The 18,437-nt window shown below is 41.7% G+C and overlaps 1 protein-coding gene across 4 annotated transcripts in view; it reads left to right on the top strand.

Moving 5' to 3' along the window:
- TRIM67 (tripartite motif containing 67) overlaps positions 1-18,437 on the top strand; it is a 39,569-nt gene that overhangs the window by 10,338 nt on the left and 10,794 nt on the right. The window contains exons 3-8 of one of the 4 annotated variants that reach the window (XM_057406989.1): positions 951-1,073; positions 2,346-2,456; positions 4,554-4,713; positions 11,799-11,956; positions 14,997-15,135; positions 16,173-16,476. In XM_057406989.1, the coding sequence (XP_057262972.1) occupies positions 951-1,073; positions 2,346-2,456; positions 4,554-4,713; positions 11,799-11,956; positions 14,997-15,135; positions 16,173-16,476 (995 nt within the window). The remainder of the gene's footprint in view (positions 1-950; positions 1,074-2,345; positions 2,457-4,553; positions 4,714-11,798; positions 11,957-14,996; positions 15,136-16,172; positions 16,477-18,437) is intronic. The other 3 variants (XM_057406990.1, XM_057406991.1, XM_057406993.1) reach the window with 3 other exon arrangements.

Raw genomic sequence — 18,437 nt, 5'->3', positions numbered from 1 at the left:
ACATCCCTCAGCTGGAGAATGGCATGCATGGATTGCGTGGGAGGTGAATGCAGTGCTGATAGGAAAATGAACATCTCCTCTGAAGAGGAGCTTGAAAGCTTTCTCCTTCTGGTCTCACAAGCAGAGGAAGCGAGGGAGAGACTCCCCGGGATGTGAACTGCAGCATCAGTTCCACGGCCAGAAAAAGGAATCCCTGGGAGGAGGGAAGGCTCAGCACCTTGTAGTACCATCTGGTCAGATTCCTACAGCTGCATGGGATTCTGTGGTAGTATGGTTTGTTCCCTATTGATAGGACAGGGGTTTATGTAGTGATAAGTGATATCCAGCTACTCAAAGCTCAGTGTTGTATACCTCAGATGCTGGCCTCTGCCTAGCAGAGAGTTTGACCACAATATGAATAAAAAACTGCCGTGTATTTCCTTTTTTTTTCTTTTTAAAGCTAATGAAATACGTCTCCACTGCCAAGTGCTGGCTATCTTTAAAGAAGTACTTGAAGCAGTACACAAATCTTAGGGCTTTGATTTCCTTGTAATAAACCTGTAGACCAGATTCATAATTCTATTCTAATTGCCATGGTATAGAACCAGTGATTTCAAAGTTCCTACAGTGGGATAATTAAAACAGAATGGGGCAGAATCTTCTTACATATATGCATGCACTGTGTACGTTACATTTAGCTTTTGCATTATATTGTACTATGTCTGTTGTCCATGAAGTGCCAGTAAATCAAGTTTTTGAATAAGCCTATTTGTGGCATAGCATCCTCCTGTTTCATTTTATAGCATGCAGCTATTACTGGTACAGCTGTAATGAAATCAGCAAGGCAACAGAAACGCTGAGGTCTTGAAAGGAAATCTTTTCTGAATAGAAAAACAGGTAAGAATGAGCAAAAGCTTAAGATGTGAAATACGCTTTCTCTGATGAGCATAATAACTCTCACTTCCTTCTAGGAGAATGGGTTGGATTATGAAGCCTGCCTTGTTGCTCAGTGTGATGCCTTGGTTGATGCGTTAACACGACAGAAAGCAAAACTGCTCACAAAGGTGACCAAAGAACGTGAGCACAAGCTGAAGGTGAGCACAAGTCTCACCAGCTGAGCACAGCTGCTGATACCTCTTGTTACTCTGTGTTTTGTCAGGTTCCCAGCCCTTTATACCATGAAAATTCTTAGTGACCAAATCTTAAAGTCCTTTAGCAGGTTCCAGTTCAGCAGTTTAATGGAACATTATAATTTATACACTTAAAATGAGGTGTGTACTTCAGCAGTTCTTTGAATTAGGCCATCAGTCTTTATTTCTTTGATGGTTTGGGGTTATCTTTTGAGAGTGAAACCTGTGTGTGGTTTGCATTCAGGGACCTTCTGCCCAAGTAAAATGTTGGGATTTTGGTGTCTCGTTAAACCTTTGAAATTCAGGCAAGCCCCCTCCAGAAATCCATGTGCCACTCAAAAGATATTAAAGGAATGCATTGAAGAGTGGTGGGGAGAAGAAAGCTATAAATGGTTAAACAAAGTGGCAGCCAAGAAATGTTTAAATCAACACATTTCTTGAAATGTTGAACTGTATATGTGACTTTGAGGTATTATAGTGCCAGAAACATCAATGATGTCTAAGACAAAAGGAGAAATTGAAGTGAAATATCTAACATGTCAAACAATGAATGAAATCTACCTGAGATCAGCATTTGAAAACACCCATGCTTAACAAGAACCAACACTTAGGACACACTGATAACAGCACAGCTAATCCTGCAGTTTATTCCTGCCAGGACTTGTGCTGTTGAGTGCAGTGCTATTAGGCCTAGTCTGCAGCCATGTGGCAGCACAATCAGGTCCAATATGTGGAAAAATGAGACGTAGCCTTTTTTATTTCTTAATCCCAGCAATGCGTTCTTAAGCAGAGCAGGATCAATGGTGAATTGTGAAAAGAACAGTAGAGTATAATCTACAAGAAACCATGCCTGCACTTACCCTCTATAATACTTGCCTTGTAAGTAAAGGATTTTTTAAAAGCTCAGATTTCAGTGAAAGTGTGATTGTAAATGTGAATCCTGCAGATGCAGAAACATGTTCTGTGCTCTTTTTGCCCCAAGCAAGCCTGATCTTTGAGCAATTAATCTGCTCTGAAAATCAAGATTCCCTGTGCACGTTTTGCCAAGCTAATTATCAGTATTTACAACACAGAACGAGTGAGTGTAGCTGATGGAGACATGGCAATGGCCATATGGCAGCTAAATTAAGCATAGATTTAACACACTCTTCCATTTGCTGTCTCTTCTGAAATAATCTTATACAATTCTCTGTAAGCTGAGGCAGTATCAGAGCTGTACTGATGCTTCTTTTCCAGGTTGTCTGGGACCAGATAAATCACTGTACTCTGAAGCTACGCCAGTCAACGGGGCTTATGGAGTACTGCCTAGAAGTTATCAAAGAAAATGATCCCTCTGGGTTTTTACAGGTATTTTTCTTTCTGATGTTCTGGGGAGGAAAAAGAAAAGACGCTAAAGTTAGATCTAAAAAGAGGATAGCTTTGCTAATTTGCCTCTTCCACAGCTGAGGCAGGTTCACCTTAACTCCTGTTAGTACTGTCTAATAGCTCTGATAGCCTGGTGGCTGCATGAATGTCCCAGCAAAGGGATGGTTTTGAACAGGCACGCTCTGACCGAGGCGCAGTTAATGACAGCTTTCTCCAGCATATTATCTTATTCTCATCTGAGAAACTCAACACAGGGCCTTACAGAGCTCTCTGATCAATTTGGAAAGATCTGTGACTCAGCAAATAGTATTTCTCCCCTTTTCAGTTCTCCCCTTTTCATTACTCTTTCCCATGAGAAAGAGTCCCTTCAACATCTCCCCTGTGTGGAAAGCCCTTAAGGGCTTGCGTGTAGCTTTGCTTTACTGGGTTTGTTTCACCTCACAGGGCAACAAAACCTGTCTTGTAGCTGGAAGATTCAGGTACCCCCTCTTTGCAAAATATGGCCTAGCCAATAGCTGTCTTAGTTTGCAGGATATTGTTAGGTGCAAGCAGTGAAACTGTCTATTGATGAGAAAACGTAACAGTTTTACTAATCCAATAAATTATTTTGCCTAATTAATACTTTTGGTTTTATTAATTATTTTGTTTTGCCCCATTAGTTTTGTTGCCTTATTAATTGCCTAAGAAGGAAGGCACCTCAGACAAAATGATCTGTGGCTGTCAGCTGAACAGGGCACACTGCATACATGAATGCATGAGTGTTGGGGGCTATCACTGCATCCCTAAAAACCACAATGAGAATTAGCCAACTTAAACCGATTAGCACTCCAGATTGATTGTTACTGTCACGTCTGGTCTCAAGCAAGAGTGAGGAATGTGTGGTGTATATTAATCTCAAGTTTACACAGATTTTAGCAGGCTGTTGGTTGGATACTGCAGGGCAAATGAAACCTTTAGGTCTTATCTACGTACTGGCTAGATACATGCTTCTTTTGCACTTCAGCTTATTTTTCCTGTAACCTTTTTGGGTTCATTCTTTGCAGTCACCTTTTATAAAAAAATTTTACCTTCGCCTGGTTTATCTAATGATGCTTTCAAGGCAACAAGCAAACACTGAGGCACTGCATTACTTAAAGCAACCACTCCTGCAGCCAGCATGTTGAACACAGCTAAGGGATCCCTGTAAGTGACTCCAAGGATGTAAGAATGCTATGAGAAGCTCCTTCACTTATGCAATTAGGAGCTGTTGATGCAGAGGCTCAGACAGGAGTGCCTTCCAGTAACAGTAATAAGAAAACGTATCTGAACTTCTACGATAAACTGTCTCTGACTTAGCCAGAAGAAAATTCTGCTCCCTGTGACTTACACAGAGCTCACTGAGAAGGTCTCCAGATATTCAAAAGGCAGCTTCACTGAATTCAAGGACAGTTGAGCTCCTGATTTCCACAGAGCCAGGATTTCACTTCCAGAAGAGTCCATTGCAATCATCTTAGTCTGATGTTTGGCCTAGTTGTCTGTGGGCTTAGCTAGAGTAAAGCTTTAAAAATGAAATTCAGTTTAGATGTAATCATAGAAAACCCATCATATTCTTTGACAACTTAGCACCCACCCTGTGAAAAATATACGCCTTCCTTCCCGTGTGATTTTTTTAATACCTTTCAGCTTTCATGCACTGAATCACGGGTACTGAATGCAGAGACCCTCTAACATTTAAGCCTCTCTTTGTGCAGCTGTGTTTTAAACAGGAGAGCAAAACTAGACTGTGCAGATCAGAGAACAGAGTGCAGAAGTATATGTGGCATTCAGAGGCATGAAATATAACACAATATTAACAGGCTTTATAAATGTGATTTTTACTTTCCTACCCTAAGATGAGATTTGTTTTGAAAAGATGAGATGAAAGGATGCAACACAAATGGACCTTACACCAAAATAACCAAATCCCATCTCAGCAGTTGTTCTGTGGTATTCCTGCTTTCTTTGTGCTGTATCTCCCAGACATTCTGTCACTTTTAATGTGTGCATCTGCCATTTCATTATAAATAATATAAATACCTAAGCCTGATAACTCTCTTTCAGATTTCAGATGCTTTAATCAAGCGTGTTCAGGTATCTCAGGAACAGTGGGTCAAAGGAGCCTTGGAGCCAAAAGTGTCTGCTGAGTTTGACTTGACTCTGGATAGTGAACCTTTGCTGCAGTCAATTCACCAGCTGGATTTTATTCAGATGAAATGTAGGGGTGAGCTTTTATTGTTTTCTTTTTTCTTGTTTTCATGCATATGTCGAATTGGTGCCGGGAGGGACAGGGGCGCCAAGAGAAGAGAAAGGAGTGACTTGAAATTTCTGGGTGGTTGTAAAAGGTTTTCAAGCAAATTCGGGTTACTGGGTGTTTCCTAAAAAGGTGTGCTCACCTCACTGAACAAGCTCATCAGAGATACCAGGTGCCGTTAAAGATTTGAGAATATCTATAAATTCTTCAGAGAAGGGCTGTTTATCAGCTTTGAAGATTAAAAAGACATCAGCTGCATGAAAGCTTATGCCATTCTACAGCATTCTTTCATTTAACACGGTTAATTCAAAATACCAATTACCCCAATCTTGTTAGAAACAGCTGAAGTAGTAAATAAATATTCCCCACACACACATGCTTGAATAGGGAAAAAAAACCCCAACCCTTTGACTTATATCTGGACTGTGCTGTAAACAGTGCCCAGCTTAAAACAAATAATGAGGCAGAGATTCCCAAGGGGAAAGTAACTCCATGGCTAAATCTTTCCTTGATTCCAGGTATCTGAATAATTCCAAGGGACATACTAAGGGGAAAGAAGATTTTCAAAAGCATTTAAAAGCAGAAGCTGATGAACAGTAAATGCCACTGGCAAAGAAAAAAGATACTAACAGCATGCACTTGTAATAAGCTTGGTTTTATATGGAGCAGGATGAGAACTGCATCAGAATTAGATAGATCCATAGACCAGCTAGATTTGAAGACCGTTGTGGTCCCTGGGAATGATGCCATTAGCTTCCCCCAGTGCTGATTCAAGCCTTAATTATACATCGGGTGACAGGGTAGAGGCTGCCAGAAGCCAATGAATGAGTTAAGGATAATAGTGTTGTGATGTCGGATTTCCTTTTTTTTTTTTGACTCCAAGCAAGCATAAAGATTTCTGTTCAGTTTATCTGTTCTCCCTGGGCCTAATTCTGAACCTACGGGACCCAAGATGAAGTAATTAGGGTGGATAATTTGAGAGATGAATATGTGGAGAAACAATGGATAAAGCGTTAAGAGCCAAAGTCTGCTCACAGAGAATGGTTTGCATCTTGGCATAAACAGGCTGTGGTAAAGTTACTCAAAAAACACCTGCAGACTTTTCCTTTGAAATGTTGACAGCCAGGAAAGCAGAGTCAAGAGAAAAAGAGTGTCACTGATGAAACTTCTCCAAACACTGTCTGCACTTGTCTTTTTTATTCAGTTTAGATTTCATGTTGACCATATTAATTGTTCAATATATTTAATACTAATCTTCCACCACTCTCCTTCCCGAAAGTATAAAAATGCAGTTAAACTATCCAGTTAGATTGCTAATTAACCAGAGGCCAGTTGAGGTGAGAGCAGCTTAGGTATTTGGCTTTTGGACATTCATCTGTCTTTAAGCTTGAAGACTTATGAGACTTTAATTGAGCCAGATTCACTGGAGCTTTATGAAAGATAGTGCTGTTTGCTACACTCTCATTTATCATATGATCACAGTGAAGCTCTGTTACTAAGCTAGACACAATCTGAAGAGCAGAAGAGAGGACAGGACTGCTTGAACACCATTGGGCTTTGCTCCCCAGAGGCACCTTAACAGCTAGCCCACATGAAGGGCTTTTCCTTGATCTATCTTGGCCTTGACCAGGGACTGCCTGTTGCATGTCCCATCCAGTTGATCAACACAACTGGTGTGACCATGTACACACCATGCAAGTATGGTGGAAATGGCATTAACCTGGCCGCAATTCCTGAAGATGCATAAGGGATGGCATTATTTCCCCTTTCATCTCTGTGTGCCCAAGCAGAACAAGCCACTAACGCGTCCCAAGCTTACATTCACAGGTATTGAGAATTGTTTAGTCTATAAAGGTGTATTTATATTTTTTCAGTTTATGTCATTGAATCTATATGCATTTGCACTACTTAGTCTGGAAATTTGGCACTTTTTTTCCTAAATTTTGCCTCTGTGGCCTCAACTAGCCCTGCATTATCTTCTCATGCGTAGTGGTCTTGCATCTAGAGATACAGGTACAACAGAGAACTCACCATTTCAGCAGTGAGCACCAGACTTACTGGGAGCACCAGTTTGCTGACCGTGAGGAGAAGCTGGTGTTTCAGGTGATGTTTTGCTATTTATTGCCATCAGAATTTGTATATTTCTTAGCCCCCGATTTTAGAAAGAAAAATCTATGTGTCCCTTCACATATGCCCCTCTTTCTCCAATCCTATCTACCCTAGCAGACCAACAGGTCATCAGTCTTTGCCAAATGTTGGGTGTCAAGGGGAGTGATATTAAGTCACTATACTGGTTCATCTGACAAGAGTAAATGCATTAAAGACATACGAGACTATCTGCAAAGGGAGTTTAAGGGAAGCCTAGGAGAATAGGACCAGCATGACCTTTCCATCTGCAAGCTGCTTTGTTCCAAAAGCTTTGCAATATAAGGTCTGTACTATTGTTATCGATGCTTAGTGCATGAGTGAATGTCTCTATTTTTTTCCAAACTTTGGCCTCATTCAACCTCAGTGAGCTTGCATGGGTCATTTAGAGTGAAAGCATGCTTGTAAGTAAACATTGATTCACTGTGGTAGACAAAGAAGAATGAAAATGAGAACAAATCACATTGCATTTGCTTTGATGACTTGTTCATGTACCTTACTGGTGGACTCTATAAGCCCTTATCTAAAGCTTATTTCAATAAATAAAGATCTTTTTTTTATAGAAAGAAAAAGCAATCTAGTAACAAATTAAGTGTGCAGAAATATGATTGATGCAGAAGTAACATTTAAGCAGTTATGTTGACCAAAGGGTCTTACTGATAGCCCTTTGGCAAGAGCCTCATGCTCACCAGGGTAGCTGACATGCTGAGACACATACACAGCTCTAGTAATTGCTGGCATTATAAGCTTTCTCAGATCCCTTTCTTCTGTCCAAGTTTTCTCCTCTATACTGCTTTTTCTGAGTGCCTTGGCACAAAATTCCTGTCCTCTTTGATGGCTGGCTGAATGCATATAGCACAGTTCCTCAGTTCAAACTAGGGGCACAGGCAAATACGTGTTCCAGGTTTGTTTTGTTCAAACAGCTGGAACTGTCATTGTCATACAACCTTCTTTTGATGCAAAACAGAGACTAGGTACAAAGCAGGAAAAAATACAGTTTCTCTCTACTTCTGTATACCACCTCTGAATACTCACTGATATGCTACTTCTCTTTGTCAGGAGTGACTCCTTCTGCAAACCAGTCTATGACACATCTCTTGTTGCAGATCTTTGCATTTCCAGCCATGAGCTGCACAGCCCTGACAATGAAAGAGTAACCGTTCCTTTGTAGGCTTTGTCCCTGGTTCTGTTTGCATTGTGTCATGGACACACATCTTTGCCTGTGGTCTTTCCTTCTCTCTCTGTAACACTATTTGTAGGGTACTTCCTACAGCAGTGACTCATGCTATGTGAGGGTTCATATGGCAGTTTTGGAGGAGGTTTTCACGTTTCTGAGGGTCCCGTCCTTTCACTGCACTTAGTCCTCTAAAAACTAACCTGGAAAAGTGGAGGGCATCCTTGCACAACTTGCTTGTCAAGAGGACAAATAGCAGACAGCATCTTGGAGCAGCCCTACTCTATCCTGAGAGATCAGCTGTGAGACACATTGAGCAATGTGTTTATGAAACTGCTGAGTTGACATGAGACATCAGTATCACATTTTTTAGCTAAGTGCATGCAGCACTTTTAAATAGCAGGATATCATTCAGACTCATTAATAGATCTTGCTGTGCCAATGCAGCATCATTTGTCCCTTTATATTTTTAATCTTTTCCTTCAAAACCTCTCTAGAGGACCTTTAGTTAAACAAGAAGTGGGACAGCACCGTAATTTAACATCTGAGTCTTCTTTTTTTCCTGACACTTAGCCTGTATTTTTCTTTTCTTAGTCCTGTCCCATTGCCCTTCACTATGAAGTATATGCCAGTGTCCCAGTTATTCAACTCACTTCACACTTTCCTATGACTTTTACAAGTATTCACCTTTTCTTCTCCCAGAGGGAATCTGAGACCAAAGCAAATCTCTGCCCATCTGCATCCACATGACGAGGCAGAAGGGCAGCCACAGCAAGTGCCATCCAGCAAAGCTGCACAGCTGCCTGGTAGGAGCTTCTTACCTCTCCTTCAGCTACTGCAGGTTGTGCAGTGCCTGCCCAAGGGCAGTAGGAAGCTGTTAAATTTAAATGTCCAGTGACACAGTAAAGAAGCCCAGGAACTTCCCTGTAGTAGATGTGACTCTCACATGTAGGGCCAAAATTCAAACTGCCCATGGGAGGTGGGAACAACAGTGCTTTACGGTATGAAAACATAGAATCATAGAATCGTTAGGGTTGGAAAGGACCTTAAGATCATCTAGTTCCAACCCCCCTGCTGTGGGCAGGGACACCTCACACTAAACCGTATCACCCAAGGCCTCGTCCAACCTGGTCTTGAACACTGCCAGGGATGGAGCATTCACAACTGCCCTGGGGAACCCATTCCAGTGCCTCACCACCCTAACAGGAAAGAATTTCCTTCTTATATCCAATCTAAACTTCCCCTGTTTAAGTTTTAACCCGTTACCCCTTGTCCTGTCACTACAGTCTCTAATGAAGAGTCCCTTCCCAGCATCCCTATAGGCCCCCTTCAGATACTGGAAGGCTGCTACGAGGTCTCCATGCAGCTTATGTTCATTTTCTCATTGACCAGCACCCCCAAGTCCTTCTCCACAGGGCTGCTCTGAATCTCTTCTCTGCCCAACCTGTAGCTGTGCCTGGGAATGCTCTGACCCAGGTGTAGGACCTTGCACTTGGCATGGTTCAACTTCATGAGGTTGGCATCACCCCACCTCACAAGCGTGTCAAGGTCCCTCTGGATGGCATTCCTTCCCTCCAGCGTATCAACTGAACCACACAGCTTGGTGTCATCGGCAAACTTGCTGAGGGCACACTCAATCCCACTGTCCATGTCCTAGATGGCATTCCTGTTTCCATAGTAAAAAGGGACTCCTAAAACATGTACCTACCCTCCCCAAAAAATTCTGATCCTTTTTTTTTGGCATTGTGCTTTGTGTAAATAGTCCCTGAATGCCTCCAGGTAGTATTTCTAGGAGACTTGCAGGGAGTTGGAGAGGTTAGTGGTTTAGTCAGAGGTGATGGGGTGTTTTGTACTTTATAAACTTTGAGAATTAGGTTCTCATCCAGTTTTGCCAGGGGGAGTCTCAAAACAGGGAGGACCCAGTGCATGCCTCCTGGGAGGGTTAACTGGTTAGGTAAAGTGGCAGGAGTGTGGATGGAAGATACAGCCCAATCTTCTCCCATGCTCATCAATCACTGGAAATTCTGATGCTAACAAACACAGACAAAACCCTAAACTTACAGTGGTTCACTTAAAAAATCCTATTACCTCTGAACTCCTCCTTTTCAGGTTTTCGACTCTTGTCACATTTCTGTTAACTTCTCCAGACACACGGTCTCCTAGAGAAAAGACTGAACTTTCCATGTGGAAAAGCAAACAGGTTTTTATTTATGGCACCTTCTGAATCATCATCAAATATCAAGCATAGGAACAAGGTGGTTTTCTTTTTCCCTTTCCACAGAAAAACTTTCAAGGGCTAATTTATAAAGCTATTTTGGCTTAGACCACAGTTATTCTTCTGTGCTACCAACCATCTGCATTCACTGCAGTGATGGATAATGCTAGCAGAAAGCCACGGTAGCTTCTGCACTGTTTATCACGTGTGATGTTGACTTTTGTGTCACTGCCAAAGTGGGGGTGCAGCTTTAGCCCTGTCACACAGCAGCATCCATTTTCCCACAGACTGCTTGCTACACAAAACGCAAACAGTCCTCTTTTATCCAGAGAGGTAAAATAGGACAAAAGGAACAGCTCAAGGGCTTAGCTCTCACTCAGACAGAGGGAGGAAAATAAACTAGAAGCTCAAAGCAGAGTAGATAAAAGAAGAGCAAACTGACATTGTTAAGAGCTAAGTCAATGAATGCTCAGAGCATTCACTTCCTTGTAAGACATGGTTGAGCTCTGCAGAAATGATCCTGACTGGTAAAATTCAGCCTTGGGCAGAAGATACGGCAGGGTCTATGCATCACTTACATCCCCACTTAACCTGTGCAATTTCAGCCGTGTGTAAGATACATCTCCAGAAGACTGGATTTTCACTGTGTAATGGATGTTTTATTGTGTTGTTTTTTTTTGTTTTGTTTTAAAGATGCTGGTCTGGTCAATAGTCTCTTGGTGTTTCTCCTAAGAAAGTCATCCAAAAGGGATGTTGGTAGATAACTTTGCACTTGCAGTTTTCTGGGAGCCACAAGCAGTCTCATTTTTCTACCTGAATCAAGGGATTTAGTTCAGTTTTTTAGTTCAGTAAAATTTGCAAATTGAACCATCTTCTTCAACCATTTTTTTTAAGTACAGCTGCCATAAAGATACCACATCCGAGGTGGTTTTGATTGAAAACTGGGTGAGTGGTGTTAAATTAGATTTAAAACAAACAAACAAACAAAACCAAACCCTATTGTGAAGAACTGTTTTCCTGCTGTCAGTGGAATTCAGGCTCTATCTTGCCACTGTGCTTGGAGGTTGGTTTATAACCCTATTTTTCATTAATGAGCTGGGTTTCCTGGCAGCGCTGCACCCCCCATGCTGCTCCATGGCCCAAGGCAACACCTGCCACCATTGCTCCCTCTTTCCTTTGGGGGACAGCAGAAGCAAAGTGCTCTAGGGTGAGAGAAAGCTTTTCCAGCCAGTGACCCCTGGGAGGGGAACCAAACAGGAGATCCCCAGACTATAGTTCTTATGAGGCACCAAAAGCATGTCCAGATATGTTTCTGTTTACGTGTTTCAGCCAAATGATTTGTCTAACCAAGTAATGATGTTTTGTTGTATCATTTATACTGCCTTTTGTTTCAAGGAGGAGAACAGACCCTTTTCCTAATGAATATTGACTCCCCTGCAAGGAGAGGGAGGTGAGCTGTTGCCACACTGCTCAAGGCACAGACTGATGGGGAAGGGCAGAGTTACACTAATCTGTACCCAGTTCCTGTTACAGTGCCACCCGTCCCATTACTGCAGCTGGAGAAGTGTTGCACCAGAAACAACAGTGTGACATTGGCCTGGAGGATGCCACCCTTGACCCACAACCCGGTGGAGGGTTATATCTTGGAACTTGATGATGGAGATGGAGGCCAATTCCGAGTGAGGATTTCTTTCAGCATTTGTTTGTGTTTCTTTGTATCTGAGTTTCCCCAGGATATGGATTTGTGTCTGTCTGAGGGTTGGGAGATGGGGTAGGGAAATATGGGTTGTCAAAACATCCCCACTTCCATCACGTGGATGTAGAAAGCAGTGCAGATGCTGCTTATTAGAAGGACACCAAACTTGGGTGGGAAGTTTGGCTGAGGTTATTATCAGGGCTCTGGCAAAGACAGCCTTGAGGTCCCCCTGGGGTGTACCAGAACAGAAAATCCCATACTAGCCTACAAGACTTGGAAGTGGTTTCTTCCACAAAACAGAGATTTCTTTAAAACCCCTACTCTTGTCTGTCCATTTCAATGGCTGAGATTCTCGGTTCAGAAGTGCAACTCAGTTTTTCCTGATTTTATGAATAAAAATGGGATCCTGCATAAAAATACGGTATTTCTAAATCTTTTCTCTGGGAGTGGATGAGACCAGGCTCATAGAAGCTTTCCACAGGCACACCATGATGGTGTTGGTAAATATGGGATGGCATCCTGAGTGCTCTTCTTCCAGACTGCTTGCTCCTGGCTGCAGCTACAGGATACTTATAGGCTCCCATTGCTTTCTCAACATGGCCTAATAAACAAACTACAGAAATAATTCAGTCAGCTTTCTGCCAGCCATGTCCTTCTAGAAGCTGTGTCCCTTCCTTCTCAGGCAGGCTTCATGCTCCTGTTGCTCCAGGACCAGGTTGGCCCAGTGCATTCCCTAGGGGCTAGTGCTTTAAAAGCATCTGGAGATTATTGTGGAGTACAGCTGCTCTCTTCACAAATGGGAAATTGTGCCAAAAACATGTGATGGCATTTCTTTGGGAGCTTCTCACTGGAAACCTAAAGGTTTCTCAAGCTGAAAATAGCCTGGCATGGGTCCACTTAAGGAACTGCCTCCTTGTGCCAAACCACTACACCCATAGCCAGCAAAGGCACCTAATAAGAAGAGACAGCGATATTAGCAGGACATTTTGAAGAGGGCACTGTGTTTCTGGCAGGTCTCTTCAGTTCCCTGGTCCAAGTATCGTTTCACATGGGTTTTGAAGAGGCTGGTCTTCACTACTTTAGGTGGGAAAAGGTGCCTTTTTGAATCTAGGGTGACAGCTTCTTAGGGGAAGGCTTTGCTTGCTGTGGTAGATAGACCCTCAGTTTTACCCACTGAACAATAAACTGCAGGCTTCTTGGCAATGCCATTTCAATAAGAGTTTGCTGAACCTTTTCATGAAGGATTATATATCTAAAAGCAATTACACCAACTGCACTTTATCAGTATTTGATGGGTGGATTTAAAGAATGTTTTTTATCTTCCATTGTAGCAGAGAGCATCTGTCTGAATAAATGCAAGATGTGAACAGTGGTAAAAATATAAAATGGATTAGAAAACGTGAGAGTTCTACAATTTTTTTTTCACGGAGAGCATCAGTTATAACATCAAAAAATAAATTAAGCTATTCTAAATTAAGCTCTTCTTTTCTCGATGAAAGATTATCAGCTAATTCAGGACCCAAGAGTTTCTGTTCTTTGTAGCAGCCGTCATGATAGCAAAGTGGACAAATACATGACCCACTGTAAACTAAGCAATCCCTTTCTTATTCATCACATATTTAATTCACTTTAGGTTCATATCAAAGAGCCTCAGTCAAAAGATCTACTCATAGGCATATACTTTAGAGTCTTAACTGAACTGCAGCCTGTGCAGTCTGCATAGTCACAGCCATAAGCTCTTTAGGGCCTTTGCTACCACAAATCTATGGATTTCACAGAAACAGAGAAATAGGAGTTGGAAAGGAATTGTGGCTTTCAACCTGCTGCCAAGACAGGATTTTTTTCCTTTTCTCTTATTTTCTGTTCAGTCTTCCAACAAACTTTATGTTACTGGGCTCTTTCCCTTCCTTATAGACTGAATAATCTGACTGGTCCTCTTCAGTCATTTGCTTAGATGTTCCTCCTCCTGAAATATTTCATATTAGGCAAGTGCTTGCTGTTTAATAAATCTTTGCAGACCTTGATGATGTCTCTGTTGCCTGGTTGCTGTTTCATCATGTCATGCGTGTGATCCTAATCTTTAGGAGATCAGTTTCTTCTTGGTCTATGTCTGCAGGTTTCGAATTTGTATTTTAACACAGGCATGAGACAACCTTTCCAACAGAATAAAACTGTGCTTACTTATTCTTCCATGCCCCCCTTTTTGGGTGCTACATAAATATAAGAATGGCCGCAGTAAGTCAGATGGTGGGACAACTATCCAAACCAGTGTTCTGGACTAGATATTCAGGAAAGCAAGATAAAAATTAAGATATTTTCGTGTTTCATAGAATCATAGTGGTTTGGGTTGGAACGGACTTTAAAGCTCATTCAGTTCCACCCCTCCTGCCATGAGCAGGAACACATTCCACTAAAACAAGTTGCACAAAGCCATGTCCAACCTGGCCTTAAACACTTCTAGCTTCTCTGGGCAACCTCTGTCAGTGTCTCACCACCTTCACAGTAAAGAAATTCTTCCTAATGTCTAATCTAAATCTTCCCTCTTCCAGTTTAAAGCCATTCCCCCTTCCCTATCACTACATGTCCTTGTAAAAAGTCCCTCTCCAGCTTTCTTGTAGGTCCCCTTTTAGGTACTGGAAGGCTGCTATCAGGTCTCTGCTGAGTCTTCTTTCCTCCAGGCTGAACAAGCCCAACTCTCTCAGCCTGTCCTCATAGGAGAGGTGCTTCAGCCCTCTGATCATCTTCATGGCCCTCCTCATTTCTTTTTATTGCTGTACCCTTCCAGCTTCATCTTCACCTTAGTGTCTCCACTGCTAACTATCCTTGACATCTCCGCTGCTGTGGCTTTATTATAACAGCATAACTTCTACATCCTGGGAAGCAATGAGAAGCTGTCCACTTGTGGCTTATATTTAGGAGTCTTAACATATGTTCACAAGGCACAGAGAAACAGTTAAACTATGCCCCTCTTTCTCTCTGTCCCTTTCTTCTTTTCTTTTTTTATTTTTTTTTTGAATGTTTAGGAAGTATATGTTGGCAAGGAGACTCTCTGCACCATCGATGGCCTTCATTTCAACAGTACCTATAATGCAAGAGTCAAAGCTTTCAACTCATCGGGAGTTGGTCCTTACAGCAAGATGGTTATTTTACAGACGTCAGATGGTGAGTTGGGTTTTGCCAGTTTCTAAGTGAAAAGCTGCAGGTGTCAGTGACAGGACACTTGCATCCCTTTATACCCACTAGTATCTTTGGCACTTACTGGCATGGAGATTTTGGATCATCTGAGCAGAGAAGCCACGACCTGAGGGTGCAAAGAGACTGAGCTCTCTTCCTAGCAATTTGTTATTTTCCATCATCAGTAACACTTTACTTTTCAAATCATGCAATATTATTTGGCTGTAGGAGTCTGGGGTTTAACTAAGATTCCTATTTGTTTTAGCATGCAGAAACAGTTATGGAAGACACGGAATATTTTTATGCCACTCCATCTCCTCTTCTCTATGCATCTTTGGAATTCACCTTTTTCTTCAGTGCTCCTTCAATTTCACAGCAGGGTTTGATAATACAGAGATGGGAATTCATGCTTGTTCCTCTGTAATTATACTTGACATCCATGTGGGCATTACAAGAAGTTCATCTTTATTAATGATATCGTAATGAATCGAGAAGTGCATGCTATTATCACTTCCACTTTCATGCTATGTTGCCAAAATAGGCCAGTATAAAATATTTATACTTTAAAAGCATTTTCTGTGGTTTTTTTTTGTTTGGTTTTTGTTTTCTTTTTCTCCCATTGCTAAAGTGAGTCCTAACCAGCATGGACACAGTGGAATTCCATTTCCATTAAAGGCAAGCCTGAACCAATTCATCTATGTGAGCAGTTTCCATACCATAAAGAAGCTTTTGTCTCCTCAACGACTTTCTTGTTACTGTGTCAGAACAGAAAGTCACTGCCCTTGTTCAGAGGAACAAGCACAGATAACATAAAGCAATTCTGAGCTAAAAACCAGCAGGGTAATGGCTCAAAGCAATCTTATGTAGCTGTCTACAGTAACAAGGAAAGATTGTCTTTATTACCTGAAAGTGCAGCAGGGCCTTTAGGAAGGCAGAATCTCATCCTCCTCATTGAAGTGAAGCAGACAACCCTTGAACACAGCCTGTTCTGCTATAATCCTGCCTTTTGTTTTCCCATTTCATAGTGGCATGGTTCACCTTCGACCCCTCCTCAGCTCACAGAGACATAGTGCTGTCGAACGACAACCAGACTGCCACCTGCAACAGCTATGATGACCGGGTTGTTCTTGGCACAGCAGCCTTCTCCAAGGGTGTGCATTACTGGGAACTGCATGTGGATAGGTATGACAACCATCCAGATCCAGCCTTTGGCATTGCCAGGATTAACGTTGTCAAGGACATGATGCTAGGCAAGGACGACAAGGCATGGGCTATGTATGTTGACAACAACCGCAGCTGGTTCATGCATTGCAATTCTCACACCAATAGGTAAGTGCCACTTGCATTCTTTTCTCATTCCTGATCATTTTTTTCTTCTTTGCATCAGAGGAAGGGGTCTTAGCAAGCCACGTGGTCCATCTCCATGCAAAATGTAGTCATTTTATTCCTTCTCTAAAATCACTAGTGACAGCAATTGCACTTCAGCAATCTGTGCTGGTGTTTGTTATCCTCACTGTTAGCAGTTCTTTTCCTGAGATCTAGCTTAAATCCCCCCTGCTGTGATTTAAACTCATTATTGCACATCCCACCCACGGCATCAGCAGACAGGAGTGCAGCACTCTGGGATATGGGATTTCTCTCTCATTGCTGGAGGAGTGCAGGGAGAAAGGTGTTGGATTCCAGGAAAGATGTTGGAGCAACCTAGTCCAGTGGGAGGTGTCCATGCCCATGGCAGAGGGGTTTGAACTAGATGATCTTTAAGGCCCTTTCTAACCCAAACCATCCTATGATTCAATGATTCTGTGATTCTGTTCCTTAGAAGAAATCTTGGCTTCAGGGTTGCAGAATAATTAGGCAAAACACTGGAGATCTCCTGTCCAAAATGCAGGTGTTTATTGCCAGTCCTGAAAGCTTATTAAGGGCAATGATGGGAGATTGATGTACAAATAAAGTGACTGACCAGGGATACGTAGCAGGTCTGTGGCAGAGAGGAAATCAATTTCGATTTAGTTTCCTATTGCCTGTCCCAGCAAATATTCCACACTCACTAGCTCAGGTGTTGTTTGTTATAGCAAATAATTAAAACAAAGGCTTGCAGTGATTTTCAAATGCTCAAATGCAGGTATCATCTCCTTAAAGAGGTAAGTAAGTTTATGCCCACGTGCACTATATCCTAAAGCTGGTTGTAATATCTCCTGTTGAATGGTCATTTATGCTGTAAAGCATTTATACTCTAAAGTATTTTAAATAACTCTACTGCAATTGCTGTGAATTTTTGTTTGAAGCATAGCTTGATTTTGTAGTTCATTACAGATAGGTGGAGGAACCTTGTAGCTGGATCAAAAGCTATCTGCAGTCAATTGGAATGTTTTCAATGACTCCAAAGACCTTAAGATAATACACAATAAAATAACATCAGTATAATAAATATATCAAAAGTTTCTCTGTCGCTTTAATATCTTGATTTGATTTAGGGCAGAAGTAGTGTTAAGCTGTATTAATTTTAATACTCTGTGCAACAGCTTATGTTTCCTGGAAAAAAACTGGCAACCATTCTGTGTACTACTGTCCCAGAAACCTATTTTATGGATTTGGTCCTCAGCATGCTCCTACCAGCAAGCAACACACAAGCTAAGCAAAAGCTGTTTTTTTTTTTCTGGGAAGCACAAATAATGGAAACAGTTTGGATTTCCAATCATCCTCCTAAAACAAGAAAACAAAGTGCTTTCTGTTGATGATAGTTTCCAAGTTAAACACACGATAAAACACAAGGGCTTCACATGCGCATTCAAGGCATGGATAGACCCATGAAATAGCTGTTCAAGTGAAGTACACTCTTACAGGATATGTAGTCTTATGAAATCACATGCGCTTCAATGAAATTAGGTCTAGGCATTATATTTTTAACCGTGACAGTCAACTAGGTCAGGTTTTTAACTCATTAGCTTTAATAGTCTTGTGGAAACTTATTTCTGCCTAGTTGTTTTTCCCCACTGGAGACAAGTGCATGAGAGCACAGTATCACGGTCCAAAGGAAATCTATTGTTAGATTTTAGCCTCTCAGATGTTATTGTGATAGAGGTTATGTCTTAGTCATCATTTCATGCTTCCTGATCTTCATAAGAATAAATTAGGGTGATAAATAAATGACTAGCTTCAAGGGTAAGATGAGGTGGAGCTTGAAAGACCTGTTCATGGGACCTGTCATGTTCAGAGTACTTTCCTTTTCCTTTCGCTCACAGCATGCAAAATTGGACCTGTCTATATTCTTAAAAACTAGCATGACTTCT

Source organism: Pezoporus wallicus, unplaced genomic scaffold, assembly GCF_028554395.1.
Source record: "Pezoporus wallicus isolate ANWC-B61680 ecotype Strahan unplaced genomic scaffold, APGP_CSIRO_Pwel_v1 scaffold_6362, whole genome shotgun sequence".
Lineage (NCBI taxonomy): Eukaryota > Metazoa > Chordata > Aves > Psittaciformes > Psittacidae > Pezoporus > Pezoporus wallicus.
This window is presented reverse-complemented; position numbering and strand designations above follow the sequence as displayed.